At 37.5% G+C, this 27,084-nt stretch overlaps 1 protein-coding gene across 1 annotated transcript; it reads right to left on the minus strand.

Moving 5' to 3' along the window:
• Positions 1-646: 646 nt before the first annotated feature.
• On the minus strand, positions 647-26,322 carry LOC117972040 (nicotinamide phosphoribosyltransferase-like). Its single transcript, XM_034920272.2, has 11 exons — positions 26,123-26,322; positions 18,494-18,629; positions 18,065-18,168; positions 17,688-17,816; positions 15,658-15,816; positions 8,467-8,597; positions 6,734-6,959; positions 5,940-6,059; positions 5,617-5,757; positions 4,591-4,716; positions 647-4,263 (listed from the first exon to the last, which is right to left on the minus strand). The coding sequence occupies exons 1-11, from the start codon at positions 26,168-26,170 to the stop codon at positions 4,090-4,092; spliced, it is 1,494 nt and encodes a 497-aa protein (XP_034776163.2). The 5' UTR covers positions 26,171-26,322; the 3' UTR covers positions 647-4,089.
• Between the last annotated feature and the right edge of the window lie 762 nt (positions 26,323-27,084).

The following is a 27,084-nucleotide window of genomic DNA, read 5'->3' on the forward strand; positions in this document are numbered from 1 at the left end:
TTTAAGCTGCTGGGCAAACTCAGAAGATAAATTAAGTCAAAGCCTAGTTTAAAAATGTTTTAATCCAACTCTTTTCTTTCAGTTGGACAACCCACAATTTACATTACCGGTCACAGACAATGGGTGTGGAGACCACACTGCAAATACAATACCGTGCAAATAAGAACTTAAAGTAAAAATAAGCAAGCAACTACATTTTCACAGAAACAATGAAATACACATTCTAAACTTTCTGAAAATTTCTTCTAATGATTCTAACAAGTCCCCAGATTTGTAAGATGACTACAAATATGTAGCCAGCACTTGATCTTTCTGCAATGCTGGTTATGATTCCTCCAAATGATCCAAAGGGCACTTTGCGATTTATACCAAATTAAAAAGGTTGTGCTTTAACTGAATACCTCACATTCCCACAACAATTTAGTTCATTTTTTGCCAAACTGTAGTGATATAAAGTGGGGTCATGGACTTGACTGTAAACCACTAATATAAATCAATTTAATTTCCAATACATGCAACTTAAAAAGTCATATAAAACTAGTAACACAACATCAAACAAGGCATTTCATTAAGCTGTTGGTATCATAATTAATTTTTTTATAAGAGGAGATGAACACGTATAAAAGGGTTAAAAGCACTAGAGAACTTTTGAAAATTACATAAGCTTTATTTCACCCTTTTCACCACCCCAATACAAAATAAATATTTATTCTGTAAAACCAAAAAATAAAATTATATTACTTGCCTTTAAAAATGGCATGCTACATGATAGATACACTGCATTTAAAAACACTAGTTATTTACAGATATAAAATAGTATTGTAGACAATTTAATTTCCAAGAATCATCAATATACAACATGAATATACAATGTGTTAATAGGTGTTTTAACATACTAGTAGTTCATTGTAAAGTTGTAAAGAATAGGCTGAAAATGACAAAACTGAGAAAAGAAAACAAAAACATGTCACAAATACTACTACTTTAGAACAATATTAAAATGACATTTAAAAAGAAGTCTGTTACAGTATAAGGATGGCAGTGCTGTCTACGCAGTATGTCGTTGGCCAAAACTGAAACAAGAACTCTATTCAGCAATATTATGGCTATTCGATTAAAAAAGAAAACAAAATGAACCCTGAAACACTGTGCTTGAAGCTGCTCTACAGACACTTTCCAATGAGCATCACTTGATTTCCTCATTATCGTCCTCAGCTAAATATGATAACAGCTGCTAACAAAGACCCAGCTTACCTGAATGCTAAAGAACTTGACACAAGTCACTGAAAAGTCTGGAAGAATCACCGATATATTTGCATCATATCTATTAGCTGTATATGGTTATATGGTTATACTGTAAATACTGAAATAATGCACTATAGCCCATCAGCTAACGGTTTACTAGCAGGTGGTACATCCTTGTCACTTGGAGTATATCCACACTTGCTGTGGCTTAGAGCTGCATCTTGGAGGTGGCACAAAACAAGCCACTGGAAACGCAATGATGCAAAAAACAAATAAACATATCACTTAGTTAATTAACTATTTTCTGGGTTCACGACTCCAATAACCAGTAAACGTGGACTCCTGGTTTAACGTGGCTGAATCAAAGACACAAACCCTCAAACACACAGCTTTATAGCTGCTTATTCTGTTGTTAATTAACCATGTGATCTGCACATACAGTATACCTGTAGGCATCGACAGCATAATTATTGCATTACTGCTTTTACCATGTCTTGTTCTGTGCCAGGGTGAAAATCCATCCCTATGGCTAGATAATCCACCTGATTTACCTAAAGCCAAGCGACTTTTATGCTAGCCCTGTACTTCTTTCTTTGACCAAAATGGCCAAGAAATGAATAAAAGGCATATGCACATTAGAATGTAAATATAAAATACTAACAGCTATTTAATAAATAGTTTTTCAGTCCAGGTATCTCAAAATTCCAGGTGTTTTGTAAAATCTCTGATCTATTAATGGTGTAATTTTTTTTTTTATTGATTACACAGTTAAATAAGAAAAAAACAAACAGAATGTTATATTCTTATACCCAATACTGCTCACATGTAAATCACTCAGAATCAAAAAGCCATATCCCTTTTATAAACTTCAAGGGCAGAATACAGGAGTACAGAATCTAATAGATACATCAAGAGCCTGAAGAGACCCTAGAATACACAACAAGGGGCTGTCTAACGATTATTAAACCAAGATGTCATTTATGGACTATTTAATGCACACTCAAACTCTACATGCTTATCCTTCAATGCTTTACTTCTCTGTACATCAAAAGTTCTTCAAAGAATTCACCATCATTTGCTCGCTCAAGAAATCCTTTAGTTCTTCTGACTCCCGGCAGGAGATTTTCAAAAGCCAACTGCCAGCCCTGCTTAACACTTCTTCAATCCTAAATTCCCTTTCAATGAATATGCGGCATATTGTGCTCAGGAAAAATAACTTCAAAACTAAGCTTCAAAGCCAGTCCACCTTCAAATAACACCTGAGTTCTGTCTTCTTTACTCGGAGCCCTTATTTAAAACGTAAGAAACAGGACTGGATTCAGGTATAGGACACTCAAGCGTGCGGAAGGTTGGCCTTCTCTCACCGTACAGGGCTTGGGGAAATCCATCTTGGGTTAAAGTAAAACTTAAATCTAGTGGACTGTTTTTCAAAAGTAAAATATTTTAGTGGATCTGTATACAAGAGCAATCTGAAGACGGAAGTACTCTGGCAAAGCATGTTAATATCCCAAGAATCGAATACATATTGGGATCCCTCAATGCTGGGAAGTTGATTGCTGATTTTTTTTAAGCAGGTGACATGCATATAATTCCTCTGTGATGTGTTGCAGAATACAGAAGGTGAAGTGTGTGCTCTGATTGGCCAAAAGATCCTGAGCAGTGTATAATTCACAGATATATTGAAAAACATACAATCAATCCTGCACAAACCAATGTATTTAAGAAAGAGCAATACCTATTAATTTCAAAACTAAAACCTAGAACAGCAGCATAAAAAAAGATACATTTCATTAATGATCTCATTTAAAAATACAAGAGGCTGCAGCACAATGTGTCTCAACCAAAACAAAAATATGGCTTTCCTGTACAAAATATTACATTTAGTCAGCGAGCAGCATTCTTTACTACAGATTTACAAAGTCGAAATCCTATACTGTACCTTAAAATACATACTTTTCAAATGTAATTTATACACGCTCTACCCTTCAGGAGGGTCAATTAAAAGGCAACACAGCCAGGGGGTGTGGTCTTATGACTGCTTGCTCAGTTAGTTATTTGATTTGACTACAGCATTTGCCTTCAAATATTTAGTTAGTACTTTATGCTAAAAAGCTCACTTATGCCTGAAATAAAAATCTATAGCTTCATTAAATTGCATATCACCAATACAGCAATGCTATAATTCTGATTTAATACAATAACTTCTTAAATGGAACAAGGCCTCTTTGGTGTTTTTAATAGTTTTAGCTGTTCTTTAAAACTGGACAACTGGAAGTGATAACTGCTCAATAGGACTGTTATGGGCTATTTATATGAGTAGTCACCTACTGTGTGGAATGTAGTTATTCCACAAATGAGGCTGGCCGAATAACCGAAGGGGTAAGTGTGTTCTTATCCAACCTGCAGTGCTGAATACAAAAAAAGTTATTCCATCTAGATCATCTTAATACAAATGCATGTAGAGAACCAAGAAACTCAACAAAACCCCAGAAAGAGGAATCCTAATGTTATCATGTCAATTGCCCATATTTCTGGAGTATGTAAGTGGGTCTCTCTCACACACACACACACAAACTGTCAGATCAATGCCTGAGGTGAACCGGTATACCAGTTAAGCACACTTCAATAAAAACTAAACTTTGAAATATAAATCTAGAATGTGATAGTGTAAACAACATGTTCTGAGGAATAAATGGGATTTGATTTCGTATCAATCAATGAATTATAAAGTAATCAAGTACGCATACAGATCTCCCCCCGCCCCATCGAAACACAATAGTGTATTTCATTGGTCCCTACTAGAAATATGTCAGCTATAATGTTATAATGTGCAACTGCACAGGTTCAGTGCACTCCGTTCATTATGCATTCATCATGCAGCGCATCCCCATTCAAAGCATCTTTATTATGCTGCAGCTGTGCCAAGTCCTCCTCCCATAACCTGGCATTCTTTCGGACTTCTTCCAGTGAGTATTCGTGAACAATGGTCCCGTTTTCAAAAACTGTGACCAACATGTCCTAAGAAAGAAAGAGAAACAAAATGCAGTTTTTGAAACAATCCAAATGCATAATTGTATTTTTTCTTTTTTGCAGAAAAAAAATAAAAAGAAATAACCTGGCAACAGTTCGGTGACTAATATGCACTGTAATGAATCTACAGACTGCAGGTTTAAACATTTATTCAAACCTATTCATTGAAAGGCATGAAATACCTTATAGATACACTAAAAGGATTTTGTCTCTGCCAGGTGCACACCGTTGGAAAAGATCGCTGATGCCCCTGGTCTCGGATCACTATAGCTCGTTTAAAAACGTAACAGCCATGTAAATATTTAATAACTTTACCTCCTCAGGCTTTCCATTCCCTCGCTCTACGGTTTCTATAAACCCAAGTGAGTTTCTACTTAAAGACAGTCGACCTCTCTTTGAACCTTTGGATGGGTCCGTGATTGGCTGCTTATACACATCCATCTGGTAAGAAATAAAGAGATACATAAAATCAATAGGTTCATGCTGTAGCAGCAGGAATGTTCAACAGATCAAGCCCTGGATCTGTGCTATTCTCAAGTCTTCCATATTAGACCTGCAAACCATTTCTACTCAGATGAGTAGTAGAGCAGAATAGCCCATGAGCCCTGGTACAAAAGCCACCTAGATTAGAAATGGCAATGTATGGCCATGCAATTATAATTATTGCTAAAATGCACTGGGAAGCCAGCAATAAGCTCACTTAAAATGTGTTCATGTTGGATTCAAAGCCGGTTGCTATCAAGGGTTAAACATTTATAATAAAAGGAGGTTAGGAAACCTTCCGGAAAAAAAAGATCGATACGGTTGTGTTTTTTACCCCAAATTCTCTAAAGTTTAGAACCCAATATTGGCACCAGTTGGGCCATAATGGCACTATATAGGACAGTTTCATAACCTGTTCATTCCATTAATTTTGCTTGCAGAAACATTAAACAATACAGCATTGTAAACACACATGCATTGATGTATTATTTTTGGGATGGGAGGGCAGTCACTTCCTTTTTAACAGAGCAGTTCAATCCTACGACTGTATTCTCTGTTTCTTTCCCCTGGTGGTCTAACTTCTGACAGTTTACAACGTTGTTACATTTGTGATTGTTTGTTTTGCATATATATTCCCCTAGATTAGAAATATTTATGGTAGGTGCTATTTTACTAGATCAGGCTGCGTTTGAGGCTTGTAAATATGTTGTTACATTTTACTTTACTAGTGCTTTAGGCTTAAATCTTCCCTTCAACTTATTATCAAAAACCAAACTTTTTGTAATGTCTACCTTACACCAAAGTGTTAAGGCTGCTGCCTATCCAACAAATCTACTGGTATTCAACATGAAAGATTACCCCTTTTCCTTTGGTTTCAACATAGCTGCATTTAAAGGCGCAGTTCAGAGTGTCCCTGTTGATCTTCTGTAACAGAGCGCTGCCACATCCAAAGACGAGATTTTCTGCACTCCAGCCTTCATCTTTCAGTTTCTTTAGAATCTGCATGGATCAAACATTAAGGTTTATTTCTTTTTTTCATAACTGATTGTTGGACATCGGTGTAATGGTCAGATAACTCCCCCATTACTTTTGGATCTTAGGTTTTCTGGTGGTTATCGCACTAAAAGAGAAGCAGCATGTGTGGATGAAAGATGAAAGCTTTATAAAGAGAACCTGCATACCTCTTCAATGGAGTGAATATCTATTCCGTCTCCTTGTATGATTCGGATGCAAGAGGGAAGCAGTTTGTAGCCAACGGAGTTCAATGAACTTCCAAAGGACTCTTCCAGAATCCTTAACACCTGAGTGGGGAAACAAGGTTTGCTTGTAAACAAAAGCTACATTTTTTTTTTTTTTTTTAATTACACACACAAAAAATAAAACAACATCACACTGCATGTTGTGTGATAATTCAAAGCCTTCTGCTATAGTGCAAAATTCATACCATTTCCAAAAGAATACAAAAAACTGCTGCATATCAAGTAGAATTATATGTGCATTTGAGTCCTTAAGCTATCTATCTGAAATGCTTATTACAGTTTTACAACATTAATAGATTTAACTGTGTTTTTTTTTTTTCCAAAAGCACCGGAGCCAAAAGTTTTACAGATCAACTTGCAGTGTCATAACATTATGTTCTAGAGAACTAATTAAGGCAATTATATACTGTAATACACTGTGATGTTTTCCTGGGTATCAAGACAGCCAGGAAACCTGCTGCAGAATATGCTTAAAGAAGGCTGATTCCTTCCACTGCTGAAAAACAACACCTGCAAGCCAGGGTGATCAATCATGAGGCAACTTCTTTGGACTGGAAACCACTGTTTCAGCAAACAGTGAGACACGATCATACATTCTGTTGCCTGAAGGACGGAATGATTGATATCAGCTGTAAAATGACTCATAAAGAGCTGGATGCCTTCAATGTCTGCTGAAAACTGTAGTACACTGATCTAACGTTTTACCCAGTCCTTACCTCAATAACAGTCTCTTGTGGATCCCCCGAATCAGGTCTAATAACCACCGTTGAGCCTTCCTTCCGCTCCATGACACGCTCCTTAAGCTTGTCCCCCCAGATGTGTTTGCAGGCCTTGAAAATGTCATAACTGTCACTGACAATGGAGATGGGACCGGAAGGGAATTGTTCCAGCAAATATTCAAAGGCTTCCTTCTCCCGGTTTCTGCCCCATGAGATGATGGTGCTGCAAGAGGAACACATGGAGAATGAATGCTTCAGAGATGAACTGTTCCCGGGTGGTTTCACAGACACTGATTAGCACTACCTTACCTAAAACAACATTAGGTAGTCCAAGAATAGTGCTAATCTGGGTCTGTGAAACCAACAGTATATTTTCTCAATAGAAACACTGATGCTAAACACTCTTCTGTAAAGACATCAGTTTTGTTTCCAAATACAATGGAAGGATTGGCAAGAATTTCTGGCAAGTGTTTCATACGTTGCATTCCTCAGAGAACTACATATTTTATTAGTCATTGTTATTCTTTCACATGATTCCTTCAAAGCAAGTCTATAAATACCGTAGTCCTTCAAATTTACAACGCCTTGAAACATGTTCATGTACAGTAAAATACAGCAATCCAAGCTGGTAGTGTTTGTTAGAACAGAGCCTAATAATGAAATTCTGAAACTGTAAAAGCTTCTAATTCCTCTGGAAGCTAATGACACGTCTTTGAAAATGGCTGCCTGTATGTCATGGATGATTCGAGATCGGGCAGTAACGTTTTTGTTCGTCTTTTCTCGGCAGCCAGTCACACTGCTGTTCTCAAATTTAAGATTACCCACAAAAATTAAAGGAGCAAACATGAAATATGACAAAAATAAACATCAAAATCAAAGTCAAGACATTCGCCAGGTAGACCTTTTACATGTTCAACAGATTGCGACAGCTGGTGATGTATTTTGTACCAGCTGTCTCCCCTTTAAAGCAGGAACCCTCATTTAAACTTCAGATTTGATCATTAGTCAGGTTGCTGCTCAGGTGATAACATTGTGTTGTTGTTGGCTTGGGAATCATGGCTTCTAATGATGCCAGATGGTGGCAGACAAAGATTTTTTGATTGAAGTCCAAACTGTCAGAGCTGTTCAAATGCTAGAATCTGGGGATACACACGTGAAGCTGTTCAATTCAGTGAGAGCCATTCTGTTTCCAGATTGTGGACACCTTATCAAAACCCAGGTTTGTACACTAGACATCCTGGTCAAGGCCGTGGAAGACCAACCACATCACACAATGGCCAATATCTACACAATATGGCATTGAGGAATTGCCTGTCCCCTTGCACATGGGCTCAATATCCACTTCTGGATGCTAAAAGTGACCAAACTAAGAAACAGATTGCATGAGATTTAGGCCAAGAAGACTAGCTAGCTACTCAACTGACCCCACAACATGGAAGACACCACCAGTTATTCTCTTGAGCTCCAAAACTAGCAGCTCCATCACTGGGCACCTTCAATGATAGACATCCTTGAGCATGGAGAGCCAGAGGAGAACGGTATGCTCCACCAACATCATTGAATAGTACTGTTTTGGAGGGGGACTCATTTATATTGTATGTGGAGGCATCTGAATTAGAGGTTGCACAGATGTTATTGTCTTCTAAAGGGCGGATTTACAGGATTTGCACAGACACGGCACTGCTTGGTTGCATACACACTTTAAATGAATGAATCCAGTGGTTCCTTACCTGTGTTCTGCAGCTGGGATTGAGAAACCCGCCATGGAACAGCTGTAGTACTGCTGAGCCATGAGGAGACCTGCCACTGTGTCCGTGCTGCAGAAATTGACAAGATGGGCTGCTCCACCCAGGGCGGCGGACTGTGAAGAGGAAAACAAACAAACAAACAAAAAAAAGTTAAAAAAAAACATGCAGCAACATGGGAAGTGCAATTTATCACAAAATGTAGAGCGTGTTTGAAATGGATTAAAATCGGCACTCCCATACTTCATCAACACAACACTGTAAAAATAAATTAATAACAATAATAAAAACAATAAGGTAATTCACCTTTTTTCACATTCTGATATAGAAGATACATTACTCAGAAATAAACTCTGGTCCTTTCCTACTCAGTCGTGTTTCAAAAGGTCACATTCTTTTAGATGCATAAGCATGACTCCATGCTGGCCGTCTGCCTACCTATGTTAAGCTTTTTGAAAGGTGAAAGCAAGGCAAACATTAACCAGACTTTGAAAACAACAAGTGCACAATTATCAAATGTATAGGATGACTGTTCCAGGAATGCATCCACGCACTTTAAATTACTGATCCATTAAAACAGCTGAAACTTCATCCATTTGCGCTAATGTTAATTACTGTATGGAACATAATGCATGCAAGGCATAATGTGTACCCTTTCATGTTATTGCAAGGGGACAAATTAGAACACCTCTGGTTAGATACAGTTAATATTTCAACACAAATTACACATTAGGCAATCTAAGGAGAAGATGATAAAATGTACATGAATGCATAATAGATTTTTGATTTACAGAATGCAAGATGCAATATGGTACAGAGGTCTGATCAACACAAGGTCAATGTTCTTGAGTGTGTGTGTGTGTGTGTGTGTGTGTGTGTGTGTGCGTGCGTGCGTGCGTGCGTGCGTGCATGTGCACGTGCGTGTGTTCTTGAGCTGATGAATTGTGGATTAATGCAATGAAAAGCTTTTATTACTTTGCTCCTTTAGTAGTCATAGTGATTTCTTCCAATTAAGGTTAACATTTTAACTCTTTTAAAGCTGCATTAGAAAACATTTTGATTTGTGAATTTCAATTTAATTTGGAATGAACCATTGCATGTATGTATATTGTTTATAGCAAACAGTATATATGGTTTACATCAACAGTCATCTAGGTTAAACCTGAAAATGTGAGCAATAAGAAATACAGCCAAATGTAGTCGTCCTTCCCCATTCAGACACTTGTATGGGAATATGTCAACTGATGCCACAAACATCTATTTAAAATGAGTTTCTTCATTTTACAAAGCAGCTTTGTCAAGTAATGTACAGTCTGTCAGGGTCTGCTAATCGAAAGGGGCAATTTATTTTCTAAATTCCATAAAAGTCACTTTGTATACCTTAATATTTTTTACCACAATGGGAAGAACAAAATAGTTTTTGTCACACCAGAATATTAGAAAAACACAGATACTGTAATCTCCTGTTGATGTCTTAAATCCCAATGTCAGAGTAATAACATGGTATTTTGTACAACTCAATGCACTGTACTTCAGAAGCTAATCTGCCATTTGTAGGTCGGCCAGGGTGTCCTCGGCTCACCGCGCACCAGCGACCCCTGTAGTCTGGCAGGGCGCCTGCGGGCTTGCCTGTAAGCTGCCCAGAGCTGCGTTGTCCTCCGACGCTGTAGCTCTGGGTTGGCTGCATGGCGGGCCTGCAGAGTGAAAAGAAGCAGTCGGCTGACGCCACACGCTTCGGAGGACAGAGTGTGTTCGTCTTCACTGCTCCCGAGTCAGCGCGGGGGTGGTAAACTAAATACATATAGACATTTCAAATTGGGAGAAAAATGGGATAAAATTAATTGGCGACTACTAAATTAAAAAAAACAACAACACACATCTAAAAGCTAAATCCTCCAAGAACTACTGCATTAAACAACTATGCCAAGCAGACTGAAAGAGTCAATTATACTATACATGAGAAACATTTCAGAAAAACTCATCCCCACAGGGAAGGCTTCCCTACAAAAGAGTTATATATTGAAAAATAATGTTATGTATCAAGACTGCTTTTGACATCATAAAAGCATTTTTATTATCACTTAATTTGAAGCCCTAACAGATTTGATCTCATTCTTAATATATAAAAAATATAGCATGTACAGTTCACACTAACTGAATTGCACCAAATACATCTGAGAAGAGACCAATATTTGAATTGCCTTAAAATGCAGTTCATATTTTAACATATATTTACAGATGATATGGTACTTTGTTTTTCATTATTTTTGTTTGTCTGAAGCATGTTTTTTTTCTGAAATATATTTTGCTAGTTTAACTGCCATTCTGGACAGTACAAGCAGTGGACTCCATCAGAGTCAGCATTTTAATAATTGCTTATTTGAACCATATAGAGAGAGAAACAAATCAATTCTTCATTTAAAAAACCACCCAGTGCCTAGAAGGTGGAATTGGCTCTGGAATCTACTACCCAGGTACTGTAGCATTAAAAAGCACTGCTGCCTCCTGGGGTTTTACTGGGCAGAAGGCATTGGGAACATCTGGTACATCAGAGCACACTGACTTCCTGTCAGATTCAATGCCATCTTTATTATGGTAACAGTTGGCATGACGCTTACATCCTGAGCCAGTACAAGTTGCATAGGCGAGACGCTTTGATTAAACTCAGCAAATACCTGACTGGCTATCTAATGTAACAGGGGTCTAGAAGATAAGCAGAGTTAACACAAATCACACAAATCAATAAAAACAGTATTTTGCAAACACCAGAGAATATTTACTGTACAGTCACTCAAGCTGTTGGGTATTTGCTTCTGTTCGACTTATCTCCGAATTTGAATTTCTAGGTTTATATTCATTATTGCCGTGACTTACTCCACAAACTCACAGAAGACGGCTTCAATGCCTTTTTCCTGTCATTAAATCAACCAGTTGCTTCCCCAAAGGACAGAATTTGCAGGCAGTCACATGCTTTGACCATAAATACACTGCTAGTGAAATGACTCAACAAATAAAAGACTAACACCTATGGTAATGTAGTATAATTAAATCTGGGGGTGTTATGCATTCTGATAAAAGGGCATGTTCAAGTTGTACAAACACCAGTTAGCAGTTAGCAGTAAGCAGAGAGAGCCATGAGAAAGAACCCATGACTCATTAATATAGGCGCTATGTGCTTTCTTTATTAAATAGTCCATTCAAAACTACATACCGTAAAACTATTTCACTAGAATTAAACTAGAATCATCGTAATAGTAAAGCAATTGCAGTAATTTCTCATTCAGTGTTAAAGCCCATGAACTTTCAAACCAAAAGGTTAAAGCTTAAATGATAGTGTCAATGACATGCTAAAAATAAATCCTACCCTCACGCTTCCGAATAGCTAGGCACAAGACGAGTACAGTACAGTGATGTTCCTTCACACAGAAAAATGCAGATCAATCCACCTCACATTTAAATAGTTCTCTTACTGCTCCATGCTCCTTTCTACAGCAGATCCTCAATGACATTCTAGAACAGGGCTGTCAAACCAAGCTACATTCTGTACTGTACGGCTCATTGAGATCTAAGATACGTTTCTTTTGATGTAGGGTTCTAGAATCACATTTAACATAAATAAATAGAAAGTAGATTTAAAACTACAGGGTGCACCACCTCTTTAAAAGCGCAAATGGATTACAAACATTCATCAGAATCTTACATAATATTCACTGAAATTATACTTGCTGTGTTTAATACAGAGTGCACCCACCCCCCCTCCCTAAAGTATGCACAAAAAGATGCAGACAAGTTCATTACATTTTAAATGTATAGAAAATTAAAATAAATTGCCAGCACAGTCAGAGCACTATAACTATAGTAACAAACAACCTGGCATTACGCGATTAGCAAGGCTGCAAACATACTTCAATTTTCTAGCATGCCATTTCTAAGTGACTTGGCTGCTCTAACAGATTAGTTTTTGTTGATTGCAGGATGACTTCCTGCTCCCGAAGGGACTGCATTCCATTCTTTGCACTGCTGTTAAGTATGCATGAGAAATATATAGATATTTACTGTAGATACAGATACATTTACAGTACAGTAGTTAGCCTAAATAATCAAAACAGACAGTATTTCACCATGTGACACATGAGGACAGCTGCTGAAAAAACTGATTTTTCTTGAGGTGTCACCGTATTCCTTTAACAGACATAGCAAAAAAAAACCCAACCTGTATCAAGATGCCTAGTACTATCCTTTCCTTGCTTGAGTTCCAATGGGCAATGCACAGTTTTAACACAATGGCATCTGAGTCATAGACCATGTCATTGAATGAAAGGTCACCTGTGCTACAGCTCGCTGCTGATACATCACAACTCACTGATCAAGTGAAGGACATTGCATGTCACACACACACACACACACACACACACACACACACACACACTGCAACCAATTACTGTGGTTCATGGCTACTCTACAAAACAATTCAACACAGCATAACCTCTCACACTGGTGTGGAGTGGCTCTAAAGTGAAAATCAGGCGCAGTGACAGAGGGTCTATTTAAGATCTCTCCACTTGTAAATCAATGTTTTATTTATAAATCTTTCCTTCTTAAGAATGCGGGAAGCACAAATAAAAATCAAAAGACAAACGGGGAGAGGCAATCACTACTGTATATTTACTAGTGCTGGGCAGAACATTTTCATGTTCAGATATTCGCTCATAATTAAAAAATGTGTTCGTTTTCAAAAAGTAATAAAAGCCATTATACTGCTCAGAACGCAGGCAGAGACAGCATAGCAGCAGTGGCAGGGGGCGTGGCGCCTGTGTGTGTGCCTTTATTTTACAGCATCCCCATAGCATCCTCTACTGCATATTGTATAAACTTCTTATTTACCAGCCCCTCACAGGGGATGCTCAGTTACAGACATGACAAACATACAAACACATACACAGTATGCTTTAGTAGAAAATTGTATACGTACAGTTTAAAACAGAAATGAAAGCGAATATTAAAATGAATGCACCATCTTGAACTCAAATGCCCATTAACAGTATACCACACCTAGTAGATCATGCATAAATATTGAATGGCATTTTTCACTAAATAGACTGAATATAGTAAATGAGAACTACAGTACTTCAACAACTTGATGATCTGAAAGAGCACTGAGGCAGTCAACTGATGATAAGAACTACTACTAAGAACATCAGCTTTCAGTCACTCCACTTTTTTTAAAAGCCCATTTTTTAGGGCATTTGGTAGACATTTTAATACTGGATGTAGATCACGCTGATTTTCTAACTGCAGCGATCAAGGATATGCACCAGCTGCCTTATTCATGACAACCTCATTTGTCTTTTCCTAGAACTGCTTCTGTCTTGAGCAGACGGATGTGAGGACTGAACTGAAGGTGTCTGGGTTTGTAAAATTGTCAACTGAAATCCAAACAAAAGTAATCTGCTGTAGTTATTTAGCAAGAGAAGAGTAACATATTGGTCTAGCCAATATTATATTAGGTGCCTGGAACCACAGGCAATTAATAATGTATGTTCGTATAACACAGATTTATTAGTGTAGTCATCTTGTGTATGGTTAAAAATATTGTATACCCAGTGGCAGGCATGTTTCTGAGGCATTGTGGCAGAAATTCAAATGTAAATATTACTTTCTATTGATTCCACCCATATCCCACTCTTTTTTTTCCAATGATTTATACAGCTATGATCAGTACTGAAATACTATACTAATATACAAATTAACATTTTCTGAATCAATGTATTCCCTGGGGTGACAGTTTTATATTGCCATGCTATTGCTGAAATAGAATAAATTAGCCCCATTAGTCTCATTGTTATTACTGTAATTGCTGTGATTATAGCTGATTACTTCTTCAAACAGAATACTGAAAATTCTAACATTTACTAGGGGTGTGCCTGGCTAAACCATCTCTTAAACTCACATAAGAATTGCTCTGTTCAGAGTCTTCAGCACATACCTGTTTTTGGATGACGATAAAGAGGAACACAAGAAGTGCGCTGCGCTCCATATTAAATAACACACGTTTGACAGGTAGCACATTGTGTATGTTACATTATGATTTTATTGGAGACTGCAAACAGCATATGAACATGAAAAGGTAACAACTATTTTGTTCTTTATTGTATGTCTCCCCCATCCTCCTTTTTCTCAATAACAAAACAGAAAATAAGATTTTCCAACTAAAAGCTTATCCCTCATCTCCACGAAGATTCACTCAATGCCAAATACCTAAAATGCTGATAAAAAACAAAGCTTGCTACACACACACACATCATTCTACAGGAAAGTAATCCAGAGTGTTCTTCTACAGTGATGCCTCTGCAGTTTATGGTCTCTGATATACAGCGGCAAAGCAGGGCACACACTAATAAATACCAAAACAGGACAGATTTCCAATTTAGCCTTCTAGTTGAGACAATGAATATAAGCAATTCACAGAGATAAGAATGCTGCTGCCTGCTAACTGCCTTGCATTTGTGGAAAGGTAGGTTTCCCCCAAGAAAATAAATTAATAATTACATCTGTTGATTCCTATTCCCACACCAGACTTATAACTGTACAGCGCTTGGCAAGGCAATGGTCAATCTGCCTATCTGCAGGGGACAGGTAGGGGGGAAGATATAACAGAATAGATAACTAGCTAAGACCAAAACCAACACGAAGCTTAGAAACGAAAGTGAATGTGTCCCTGCTAAGCTGCCAGTATGAACAACAAATACATGATTGATAACAGCTTTACCCCATCTGACTTCAGAATGTAATCAATATTTAATCAAATACAATTCAGATTAATAATGTATCTTTTAAGAAATTGTTGTTGGTTTAGGTTGAACTGAAAAGACAGTGCAGCTGATTCAAAACTAGAATTAATTCAATACTGCAAGCACAGTTGATTCAAACATTTCTTTTTTTATTTTTTCAAAAGGATCTTCACTACTGTATTATACCTTGAAGGTTAATGGTGTACCATATAGTACCTATGTTTCCTCAAAAGTTGTTTTTTTGTTAAAATATATTTCACTTGAACAGTGTCTTATGAATAATGAACACTGGCAGAGCTGCAGCTGTTGACACTTGAATGGATTTTGAGGTATTAAGTGTGGATTTTGGTACCATCTTTGCAGCCATGATGAAGCGCACCCTTACCTCTTGAGAAGAAACACCCCTGTAGCCGAAATCATGCAGTTTATACTCCAGCCCATCCAGGCTTCCTGAAGTCGCCTTCAAATACTTTGCCAAGACCTTTTTAAACTCCCAAGAAATGGTTGCCACAGTGATGGGATACCACATCTGGACTAGCATAGTCTGTAAAGAAACAAAAGAAAACTCCAGGTTGCATGGCACAAAAAAGCATACTGAACCTGGTATGACCATATACATATAAGTGTATATGGTCAAATATAATACCAAAACTGAAAAATACTGTACATTTCAGACTTATACAAAAAGGCCTTTTTCAGGGAACAAGTAATGGGTTAACAACTTACAGCTGTTCTGCAGCAGTGGAAGTAAATTAAGCCTTGAAAGTTGATGCTAACAATTCCTACAGGTGTCCCAACTTTTGTTGATTACTTACAAACCCTCTGTCTGTATAAAAGCAGTGTTGGAACAGACTGTGTTACTACACCCTCTTAAGCATTATTTGGACAGTATTGTACTGCAGGAAGTAGTATACTGCTCTCATAATGGCGAGAAAAAGGCAATTGACAAAGGAAGACAGACAGACCATTATAACCCTTAAAAGTGTAGGTCTTTCCTTTAGAGAAATTGCAAAGAAAGCCAAGGTGTCAGTGAGTACAGTTTCCTACACCATCAAAAGGCACTTGGAAACTGGAGGAAACTCTGACAGGAAGAGGTCTGGCAGACCCAAAGCCACAACAGAATCAGAAAACAAGTTTCTGAGAGTCAACAGCTTGCGTGATAGGCGGCTCACAGGACAACAGCTTCAAGCACAGCTTAACACTGGTCGAAGTAAGCAAGTCTCAGTTTCAACTGTGGAGAGAAGACTTCGAGCTGCAGGTTTGACAGGTCGAGTGGCAGTAAGAAAGCCATTGCTAAGATGGCAAAATAAGAAAAAGAGGCTTGCCTGGGCCATGAAGCACCGCCAGTGGACTACTGAAGACTGGAAGAAGGTCTTATGGACCGATGAATCAAAATTTGAAATCTTCGGTTCATCACGCAGGGTTTTTGTACGCCGTCGAGTAGACGAAAGGATGGTTCCTCTGTGTGCGACACCAACTGTCAAACATGGAGGAGGAAGCGTGATGGTCTGGGGCTCTTTTGCTGGATCCAGAGTCGGCGATTTGCACAGAGTGAGTGGCACCCTGAACCAAAACTGCTACCACAGCATTTTGCAGAGCCATGCAATACCCTCTGGTATACGCCTAGTTGGTCAGGGGTTCATCCTACAGCAAGATAATGACCCAAAACATACCTCCAGGCTATGTCAGAACTACCTTAGAAGAAAAGAACAAGACGGTAGGCTTCAAATCATGGAATGGCCAGCACAGTCTCCAGACTTAAACCCCATCGAGCTGGTTTGGGATGAACTGGACAGAAGGGTGAAAGCAAAGCAACCTACAAGTGCAACACATTTGTGGGAACTTCTGCAACAGTGTTGGGAAGAACATTCCGAACAATATTTGATTTCCATTGTAGAAAGAATGCCACGAGTGTGTTCGGCTGTTATATCTGCAAAAGGTGGCTACTTTGATGAGTCAAAAATTTAGATTAAATTTTGTTAAACAAAACGATTCCATGATTTCTTTTTGATCTCCAATTGTTTATTTGTTCTATGCTTTAATTTCAGAGTACATTGAGACATTAAACTGCGTACATTTCAATAAAAACTGGAAAAATGGAGGTGTTCTAAAACTTTTGACCGGTAGTATATATATATAATATATATGTATATATAAAATAATATGTATATTTAGAATGTTTATAATTAATATTTTTTAAAAAGGAGGAAATAATATCAATTTTCTGCACACCTCTAGTGATCTTTATTCAGTTTCTCAGATTTTATGATTGAGTGTTTAAGATATGACTGAACAGTTTCAACATTATTACATTTAAAATAAAAAGATCAATAAAAGAGACCACTCAACCACCGCCACACTGCTTCACGCTCACTCGTGCCATGTCAGAGTGAGAAACAGAGAGAATTGACAAACCTCAATATAGTTGGTAAGCCAGTAGAACTCGGGGTCTGTGTTCTCCACTGTGAAGAGGACGTTCCCACGGGGAATGACCTTTCCTTCAGGAATGGCTTTGATACGGATTGGAAGGCGACCATCATGTTTCTTACACACAAAAACAGAAGAAAGACAATTTAGTCCCATAATGTTCTGGGGAAAAAAACACAACACAAGTGGAGAGCATTTTCAAATGTTTCTCACCCGATATATTAATACGTACTGCAGCTAATAAAGAGCGAATGGCCAGATACTACTTACAGTACCTAAAACTATAGCTAAAAAGTATCATTTTCTACTATGTTGTAATATTTCTTACATCACCATTTTTACACATTCACAAGTAAAGTTTTTACCTCTAGGATTCGCCTCCAGCCTTCTTCGTCAAAAACGGATTGTTTAAAATGCAATTGATAAATCAGTTTCGCCTGCTGAATCTTTTCTTCTGTTACAACCTGGCCTACAGGAGAGACAAATCAATCAATATTAACAGAGAAGAGGCAACAATCCTGGGCATCCACTGAACTGTGGATCATTATGTGCAAGCTAAATGAAAAAGGATGGCTCTGAACAGCCACATACAAGTGTAGTTGTCTTGAGACTAATCTATGAGCAGGATGGTAGAGACTCTAAAATGTACAGAACACACCTGCACTGTTTTTTATAGCCAGGGAGCTAAATTAATTCAGACAGAGGCTTACAATGTTATTTTTTATTTTATTTTATTTTTTTAAATGCTGCCATGTTCAAACCCTGTGCTAATGTCTCTGGTGCTGTAACTATACCTGAAATATACTTCTTCAGAAGATACTGCAGGCCAAAAAACACAACCTCTTTGAACCGGTCTCCTTTCCTTCTACGGCATTCAAAGTAAGAATACACTTTATTGATGTCTGGAGGGTACTGCTTGTAATGTGTGATCTGAAATGAAACAAACAGCACGATGGTCAGAACCAAACACCTCCTGGAACACTGAGAAGTTCATTATCAGAATAGTAGACTATCACATCAAACCGATGTTTTAGTTTAATTTTAATGTGACTTGTACATCATTGTTTCAGAGGAGAATGCAACGTTGTTTGTATATTTTGTACAGTGGTAGATTACCCTAAGTACATCCTGATATACAAGTCACTCTACAGTACAAATCATGATATACAGGACTTACTTGATGGGCTACTTTGTAATCTGCAATACGAGTCTGGGAATGGGTAGCTTTGTGGCCAAGGCTGGTAAATGTCAGAAAATAGACCCAGAGGTGGACAACTGCAGTTTAAGTGCTGAAGCATACTTTTATTAACAAAACAGGGAACTAAAACAAACAAAAGATTTAAACAAACACAAACCAAAATCACACCCAACCTGTGCTGACACGGTGCAGAGGAGGAGAGCACGACCTGCTGCTCTCAACCTTTCCCCGAAACTAACCTTTCCTGAACAAAGGATCGTTCGCAGTAGTGCCTTTACTCATGTATCACAATACATATCTTGTAAAGAAGAATCAACATTCATCAATACACAATTCATCACTTCACCATCTACCATTACAGTTCTTGACTTCAAGGACCACTCCATTACCAACTACTGTAGAAGGATCCATCTTATTGGTCAGATACCAAGCCTGTTCCAGTTCACCTCAGTGCTGTGTTATGCACCATCTAACCCACAACATTCTAGAATCTACAGTATTTAAAAAAAAAAAAAGACATCCTGTTAATGGTAAAGTGCTGCAGCTTCCTTGCTACGGGAAAAGGTGGTTAGTTTTAATGTAATCTCAAGGTCACAGAACTCACAGATAACTAGGTGTCAGATGGGGAAGCTGGCACAGACAGAATCCTGTCCCGCACGCCAAAAACAGCAGGTCAAATGAAACAACAGGAGGGATGTGGGTGTGAAGTGGAACAGCCAAATGGCTCAACATAGACGTGAACTGGACATATATCAGGGATGGACTTGATAGACTTTTAACGCAAAAAGGGGGCATAGTATTAGTACTGTAAATATTTCTTGCATTAGATAGTTATAACTAAGGCTGAGGTGATGCATTGTATCGTTTGACAACTATCGATAGTCAAGCCTGTGCATCGTTTTTGTGTAAAGGGTTTAAGCAAAGGAAAGCTTTTATTTTTTTATTAAATTTGGAATCAGCAATTATTTTTTGTATTAAGCGTGGAGCTTCTCTGCTCCCCTCAGGTCTGACTCACTGAATCTGCATGCGATTGAGCTCACCTTCTCCCTCCTGTGAGTGTTTACTGATGGGATTGCATCTGTGCAGGAGTCTTCAAAGTAACAGAGCAAGTTAAGAGCGTTGTTTTAGAATCACAAATACTGTTTCGACCGAACTACAATGCCTTCCGATGTTTGGCAATTATTAAGTAAGACGGCAAGAAAATAAATTAAAGTAAGTCATTTTTTTTTTGGATTTTGCTTTGATTTTGTTTTAATTACTATATGCATAAACGATGTAATCAATTTAATATGCATAATAGTTTTTAAAGTGTTACCAGCAATATTGCACAGTAATCCACAGCTCCACATGTATTACTGCGTTGTTTTTTTCACCCTTTCATGGCATTGATTAATCAATGCATCGTCTTTTTTGGAGAACGATATATATCGATAGTGAAATTTTAGGCATTGCCCCAGCCTTAGTTATAACATATTTAAATTGGTATCAAATATAATTGTAAATGTAAAGGGTAGCTAAATATTTTTCCTTACAAATCTATGCCCTTTCCCTGCCAGCAATAACTTATTTTTGACAACATCAGCACCCTAGCAACCTGTCCTATCATTTGCTTATTCAGCAAGTTCTGTTTCAATAGGTAAGCAAAGATACTACATTATCTCTGCTGCCTCTTAAAAGATTATCTACACTCCCGGTTTACCTGAAACCACCCACTCTTGCATTACTTTCACGCCCACTCTGTATGGTGTAGTAAGCTGCATGTAACTGGGTGCATTTCACAAATCGATGGATGTCATTATCACATGGTTACAAAACAATGTGGGGGTGTTGCATCAGTTCATGTGCGTGGAAAGATCTTTTCTGGTTGGAAAACACCTCATTCCAAAGTAAAAAAAAAACTGTATTGTGAGTCACCTGAGCTAAGCAGTCACATCATCCTTGACAACCTGTAAACCCCAGAAGACATTCTTTTTTAAAAGAGAGTACCTGCACCTTGAAAAATGTACTTAAGCAGACACCATACTCGGGCAGCCAAAATGTTCAGTCCCCCTATGTCAATAATTTAAAATCTCTGTTAGATGCCAAGAAATACAAAATGTCCTCCCCAGTATTGTAAACAGAAAGGAAAAAGCATGTTGTACTTTCACTTTCCTAGAAATGATAAGATGAAATGGTATTTCACTTTGTCAACAGGCAATCAATGCAGCAAATCTTTAAAGGAATGATTACTGTTCCAAGGTTTTAAAAATGTCATTTGGAATACTCTGATATTTCACAGGCTGCTTTAGAAGTCAAATGTGTTTCTGCCTCCTAGTACAAAATTACTTTACGATGTTGCAGGTCAGTTTCACTCCCCAAGGTTAAAAAGGATAGCAGGAAAAAAAGGGACCAGTGGTAACCCTAACAATAAAGTACTGGAAAAGATATAGATTTAGAAACCTTGGGGAGTACTCCTTTAAAGGTCTATTCATTTTGTAATCATTATTCTTGGTGCACTTTACATGTTACTGTATGTGGTGAATTGCCTGAACTTTAGCCTGAAGTGGTTTCTGCACGATAGACACTTTAACATATCACAATTTTCCCAGTCTTCATGAAAAATATGTATAGGGTCAAACTGATATTAAAAGGACCAAAAATTAACAGCACACTTTGGTGAATATTGTGCCATTAAAAGTGAAAACGGTACAGACAAGATTCTGCTTTCTTGAGTCAGCCTGATCTTCTGAAAACAAAACCATTGTAGCATGTTGTACTTTGATTACAATGTACCTTAGTATTAACAAAATAATAATACTGAATAAATAAAGACTGCTGTATTCTGTGGTCTGTAAGAATCAGAGACTACCCTGATGTGACTCATAAACGTTATTGTATATTAAATATAACTTCACATTTTCTTGGCCTCTAACCTGGAATGTTGCCCATGATTTGTCAGTTTAACATGACCACACACCCACTGTTTTCCAAATACGGAATTAAGAACTGGGCTGGTAATTGAAGGACACCTACTATCCTAGGTTCCTACGGCAGCCATTTGATAACTGTACTATAATTATCTCGCAGCACACCCACAATGCACAATTAGTGGGATTTAAAATAAGCTACATACCATGTCATTATTAATATATACTCGCTGCTGACTCTTGTTTCATTATTATTGTAAGCCTTTGGATCTGTCATTACTTAAAAAAGGTAATTATAATATACACTGCACTGTACAGTGACATCCCCTTCTAAAATAACAGGTCCACTGTACATTTATATTTTGTGCTGAAGATCTGGATCTCCCTTAGGTAGTTTACACAGTTTGAGATGATGAGTTCTAGTGGTATGGCAGTTTGTGTTATCTGTAGAACGTGTTAATGGTTGTGGCTGCTGAACCTCCTGCTGTAGCCCTTTGGCTTAAGGAATTGCAGTAAGGTTGACTGTAATGCGTACTGGAGATGGGAATGAAATACTGCAAACTGTTGGAAACAAATTCAGGCACCAGTTACTCCCTCTAAAGTCTCTCATCCCCACCCCTTCTAACCTACATGACACTGCTCTCTGTATTCTCTATAGCCTCTCTCCCGCCTCCTTTGTCCAAGTATTGTATTTGTACAGTCTCTGTTTCCCTCAACCACTGAATCAGTCATTTCTTCAAAAACAAAAATGCAACCACTGTACTGGCTGAACTAGATCTACCTGTTAAAAGGTTTTCATTTTGTAACCACCTCCACCCCACTATTCAACTTGATGAGTCAATGTAAAGATATGTACTATACCAAGACACCGATTGTCATAGTGAATCATATATAAAATGGCCACTAGCACCAACATAATGAATCACTTTACAGCACAGAATGCAGATTATACTGAGGATAATCATGATAGTATTGTGATTATCTTCAGTATACTGGGTAATGTTTGGAAATGATTGGTGCATCAAGAAGAAGAAGAATGAAAAAAATAATAATATGATTTACAGCTTTTATCAATCAGCCTAAATTAGTTTTGTTAATTCAGTGATCCTTTGCTTTATCGTTGCAGTCTTGACTGATCAATGGGATCAATGCTGCCTACATTTCCATGACATTACGACATCATTGGTAACACTGTGACTATATGATTACAAGCGGCAGCAACTGTGAAAAACAGCAACACAACTGGCTATTGGACTACATCTCAGGCCCAACCCCCACCCCTGCACACACACACACACACACACACACACAAGCTCTATGTAACAGCTGGTCATTGCAAGGCTCTCACCAGCACACTGAATCAAAAAAAAAATCTATTTAGGTGTGGTATGAATATATAAATTTCAGATTCCTTTGATAACAGCTACTAGATTTCTGTCTCATTCATCCTCATAGTTTTGACAATATGTTTTAATGTAATTTTACAGCTAAAAATAAAAAAAGAATAGTTACTTAAGTCAAAAACTTCAGTACGAAAATGCTGAAATTCTTGGAGCAATACAGCCAACTTCATTTGGTTACAGTTACTGTACATTTCAATTTAATTTATTCCATCCAATCTTTTTATTCCATCCAAGTTTTTGAAGATTTAAATAGTTATTATCGTACCTGGACAGGCTGATGTGGAGAGAAAGTTAGGACAGGAATTGTTGAGATGCATTTATAACTGCTCATCAGATCACACAGCTGAGCAAGGGGTGGGTCTAGTGGCAGTAGGCACAGCAGGAGATGCAAAATATCCATTTAACCACAAAAGGCTCTTTTAAGAGCCACCCAAATTCTTTTTTTTAAAAAGCTGAAAGTTGAAAACATTTTTTTAAAAACTATGTATTTCAGAATGGGATAGGGCAACGCTGTAGTTGGGGCAGAGCGATCAGAATGGAGAGTTTCGAATTGATTTGAAGACTTACTTTAGCTTTTTGTCTCTACTCAAAATCTCACGTACACTTCGGTTTCCCAAAAGGTCAACATTTACATAAATCTGGTTAGTTATTTGTATAGCGATAAAATGGCTGCTGTTTTATTTTTTTTTATTCTGGTGGCGTATGGATATCTACCAGTGATTTGCCCCTTTTTGAAAAGAAGTGCCGACCCATGGTGATATGCTTTACTATGAACACCCCCATGTGACCTGTTTTGACCAATCAGGCTAGTAATTAAAATACCCATTTTATAAATTTGGTTACATCACTTGCAACAACATTCCATGAGGATCAACTGTTATCTAACTGACCAATCGTTACTGTATCTGGTATTGAGATCGCACAGTACTCAGCACTGAAATAACCGACCCATTCCTGCACATGGATCAAGAGGATTACTTGATCATACCTTTGTGTGATTATACTAATCCTTTTTCCAGAAGCATTTTTGTTGAGCTAAAGATTTTATTGAATACAGAAATCGGACAGACATGTTTTCTGATTACATTTAAATATTATTTTTTTCCTTTCACAAACTGTACTATTTGTTGAATGATGCAGCTTATCAGTTATTTTAGGTACATTTATACACACACACTCTATTTGAACCACATAAGCTAATGAATCACATGTAGAGGCTATATTTTCTGTTTCTCGATTTGATTACATAGACTATATACAATGCAAATTACACTACACTGAAAACTTGTTTGTTTCTTTCTCTATTTTATTTACTGTAAATCCTGCTTTCTAACTAATCTATAGAAAAAATGCACAAAGAAAAATACTAAGAGATGTCAGAGATATCTTGAACTGGTAGCATTTTTAAAGCACTATAAACCTAAGTACAACAGAATTTAAACAGCACTTCATCAATTGCACGCAGGGTTAGGCAGTCAGTCTCACTGAATCTCCCATTTCTGTAACTTTAAGTCTTAAAATAAATAAAGAGATTTATTTAACTCTTTACATCCTGGCAATTTCTTATACTTTAGTTGTAGGTCTATAACATATATCTTACATACAGTAAGTGTCTCTTCTGTGTACTGTACATTCCCCTTACACTATGTGACAAATACATCACGCAGTGATACAAGTATATGAATTAATATGTGAATTAAAAGTTTGGAAGGAAGATGGAAATGAAAGCATGTTTGTCCAATATGTCACCAACCACAATAAGTTATCAAGAGGCCTTGGGAGTTAATATACTGTACCTTAGTACTAAAATATAGTGTACAGTACATTAACACTGCATGATCTTAGACAGAATAGAATGTATGTAAATTCTCCAAATGATGTCACCTTATTGTTGCACACTTTAAACATCTGACAGTACAAAACACTGAGTGAAATGTCTTGTATCAAACATTTCTGAAGACACAACCAACCAATCAGAGGACTGAACAAGCCTTTAGATCACCATGACCTCAAGAACTTGAATATATACTTTTAAGACAGGAACACATGCATTACTGAAAAGCATAAGCTACATTATCTAAAGTATACGACTTAATGAAATCACACCCTTTACAGTGTATGTTTTTTGACCGTTTCACTTCATGAGTCATGTGTATTTAATTTACTGTGGAAATGAAATCAGTGACTAGAAGTAAGACAGTTGCATTTATTTCTGGTCTCAGTTATCCACCCCATGATATTTACAGGGTATTTCCAGTAGACACAACCCGAAACGTCTGTCTACTTGGACGATTGACGTTTGAATTGCATCCTTACCGATGTTTTCTATGGATGCATTTTCTTCATAATTGGTTATTATCAGCATTATCCCCGCTCAGGACACAGTAATACATAATGCACTTCTTGTGTACCACCACGAAAACGAAACTCAATGACGCAGTGCTAATCTGGGTCAAAAGTTTCGTTTTCTTTACATAGCACTCCCACTACAGAATAACGCAAAGGACACCTTTCCATAGGTTTCATTAGTCTAGTGGTAATTTGGAGCCTCAATCTGCAACTGCTGAAAACATCCCTTGTTTTGTAACACAAGCCGTGCCATTATCTTAACCTTTATTATCTAGTACAATGTACTGCTGCCACTGGTAACCTTTGTTATGGTCCCTCCCCCTTGAACGTAGTCGTACCGCTTATTAGTACCACACAGCAAAAACTACTGAAGCTAGGAATGTGCAAATTAATGACTGACTGGCCTACATTTTCACATAAACAGACAAATATTCAATATTCTGCTGCTAGGGAAAGTACACAAACAATCCTGTAATAATTCCGCTTTTTTGGTTTGCTGTACAGCGAAACGAATGCCGTGGTCGGCACATAAGAATCACATTGCAATGAAAATGAATTCTAATTTACCTTGTAGGAGTCAGTCGCCAGCAGGAAATTAAAGTCATAAGCAGCCATGTTTTTCTTTTAGATTTGAACCCCGTTAAACGTCTCTTCTGCCCTGCGATTTGTATGCTTTTGATAAGGAAAGAGTGACTTCTGCTGAGTTGAGCCGAAAATGTCCTACAGCACAAGCCACGCCCCAAACGTCAGAGCTGCAGGAGGGGGGGATCATCAACTCCTACCATTGGTACGTGCTGTTTGTACAGTAAGACAGAGACTATTTTGCAAGAGTGAATGCTGAGTTTCGTTTCTCTGTAAACTCTCCAGCTCAGAGAAAATCACGTGTTTTGAATTAAGTTCAAGGTACTAATGTTAGGAAAATACGTGTTATAAGTACTTTACAGTATGCCAAGTTTATTTCTTAGCAGACGCCCTTATCCAGGGCGACTTACAGTTGTTACAAAATATCACATTATAGAATATCACATTACAGATAGGAGCAGTTATAAAGTACAATAAAATCAGTAGAAAATAAGATCAAATTCAAATAAGAGCAAAATAAAGAATAGAGTAAATAATTACATTTAAGAGCGAGTTCGACTAAGAGCAGTTAAACTGAGCAAAGTCCATTAAGAGCCTGCAGTAAGTACGATAAATGGATAAGAACGATTTCAAATAAGAACAATTACAAAAAACGTGAATAAGGATGCCTATAAGAGTAAATTTTATAATGTTATACTTTTATTTATAAAAAAGCTATAATTAACAAAGCATAATCAACATCTGTAATTGACAAACCCGGGACTGGAAGACCCAAAAAGCTGTCTAATAAGGATGAGCAATACTTGAAGCACTGGGCTGTGTTTTTTGTAGGTGTCAGTTTGGATTAGCCGCTAGCCTGCGAAACATCACTTACTGTACCCACATACAACCTTCCTTTTACAGTATATAAACCTACTATAGATGATGACCAGCTTTTTCATGGTACT

Source organism: Acipenser ruthenus, chromosome 25, assembly GCF_902713425.1.
Source record: "Acipenser ruthenus chromosome 25, fAciRut3.2 maternal haplotype, whole genome shotgun sequence".
NCBI lineage: Eukaryota > Metazoa > Chordata > Actinopteri > Acipenseriformes > Acipenseridae > Acipenser > Acipenser ruthenus.

Excerpts from the sequence above, each read along its gene's own strand:
- LOC117972040 (XM_034920272.2), bottom strand. The coding sequence starts at position 26,170 with ATGGCTGCTTATGACTTTAATTTCCTGCTGGCGACTGACTCCTACAAG. Across the intron at positions 18,630-26,122 it reads TGGCGACTGACTCCTACAAG|ATCACACATTACAAGCAGTA; the intron begins GTAAATTAGAAT and ends GTTTCATTTCAG. Across the intron at positions 17,817-18,064 it reads GCTGGAGGCGAATCCTAGAG|AAACATGATGGTCGCCTTCC; the intron begins GTAAAAACTTTA and ends TTTGTGTGTAAG.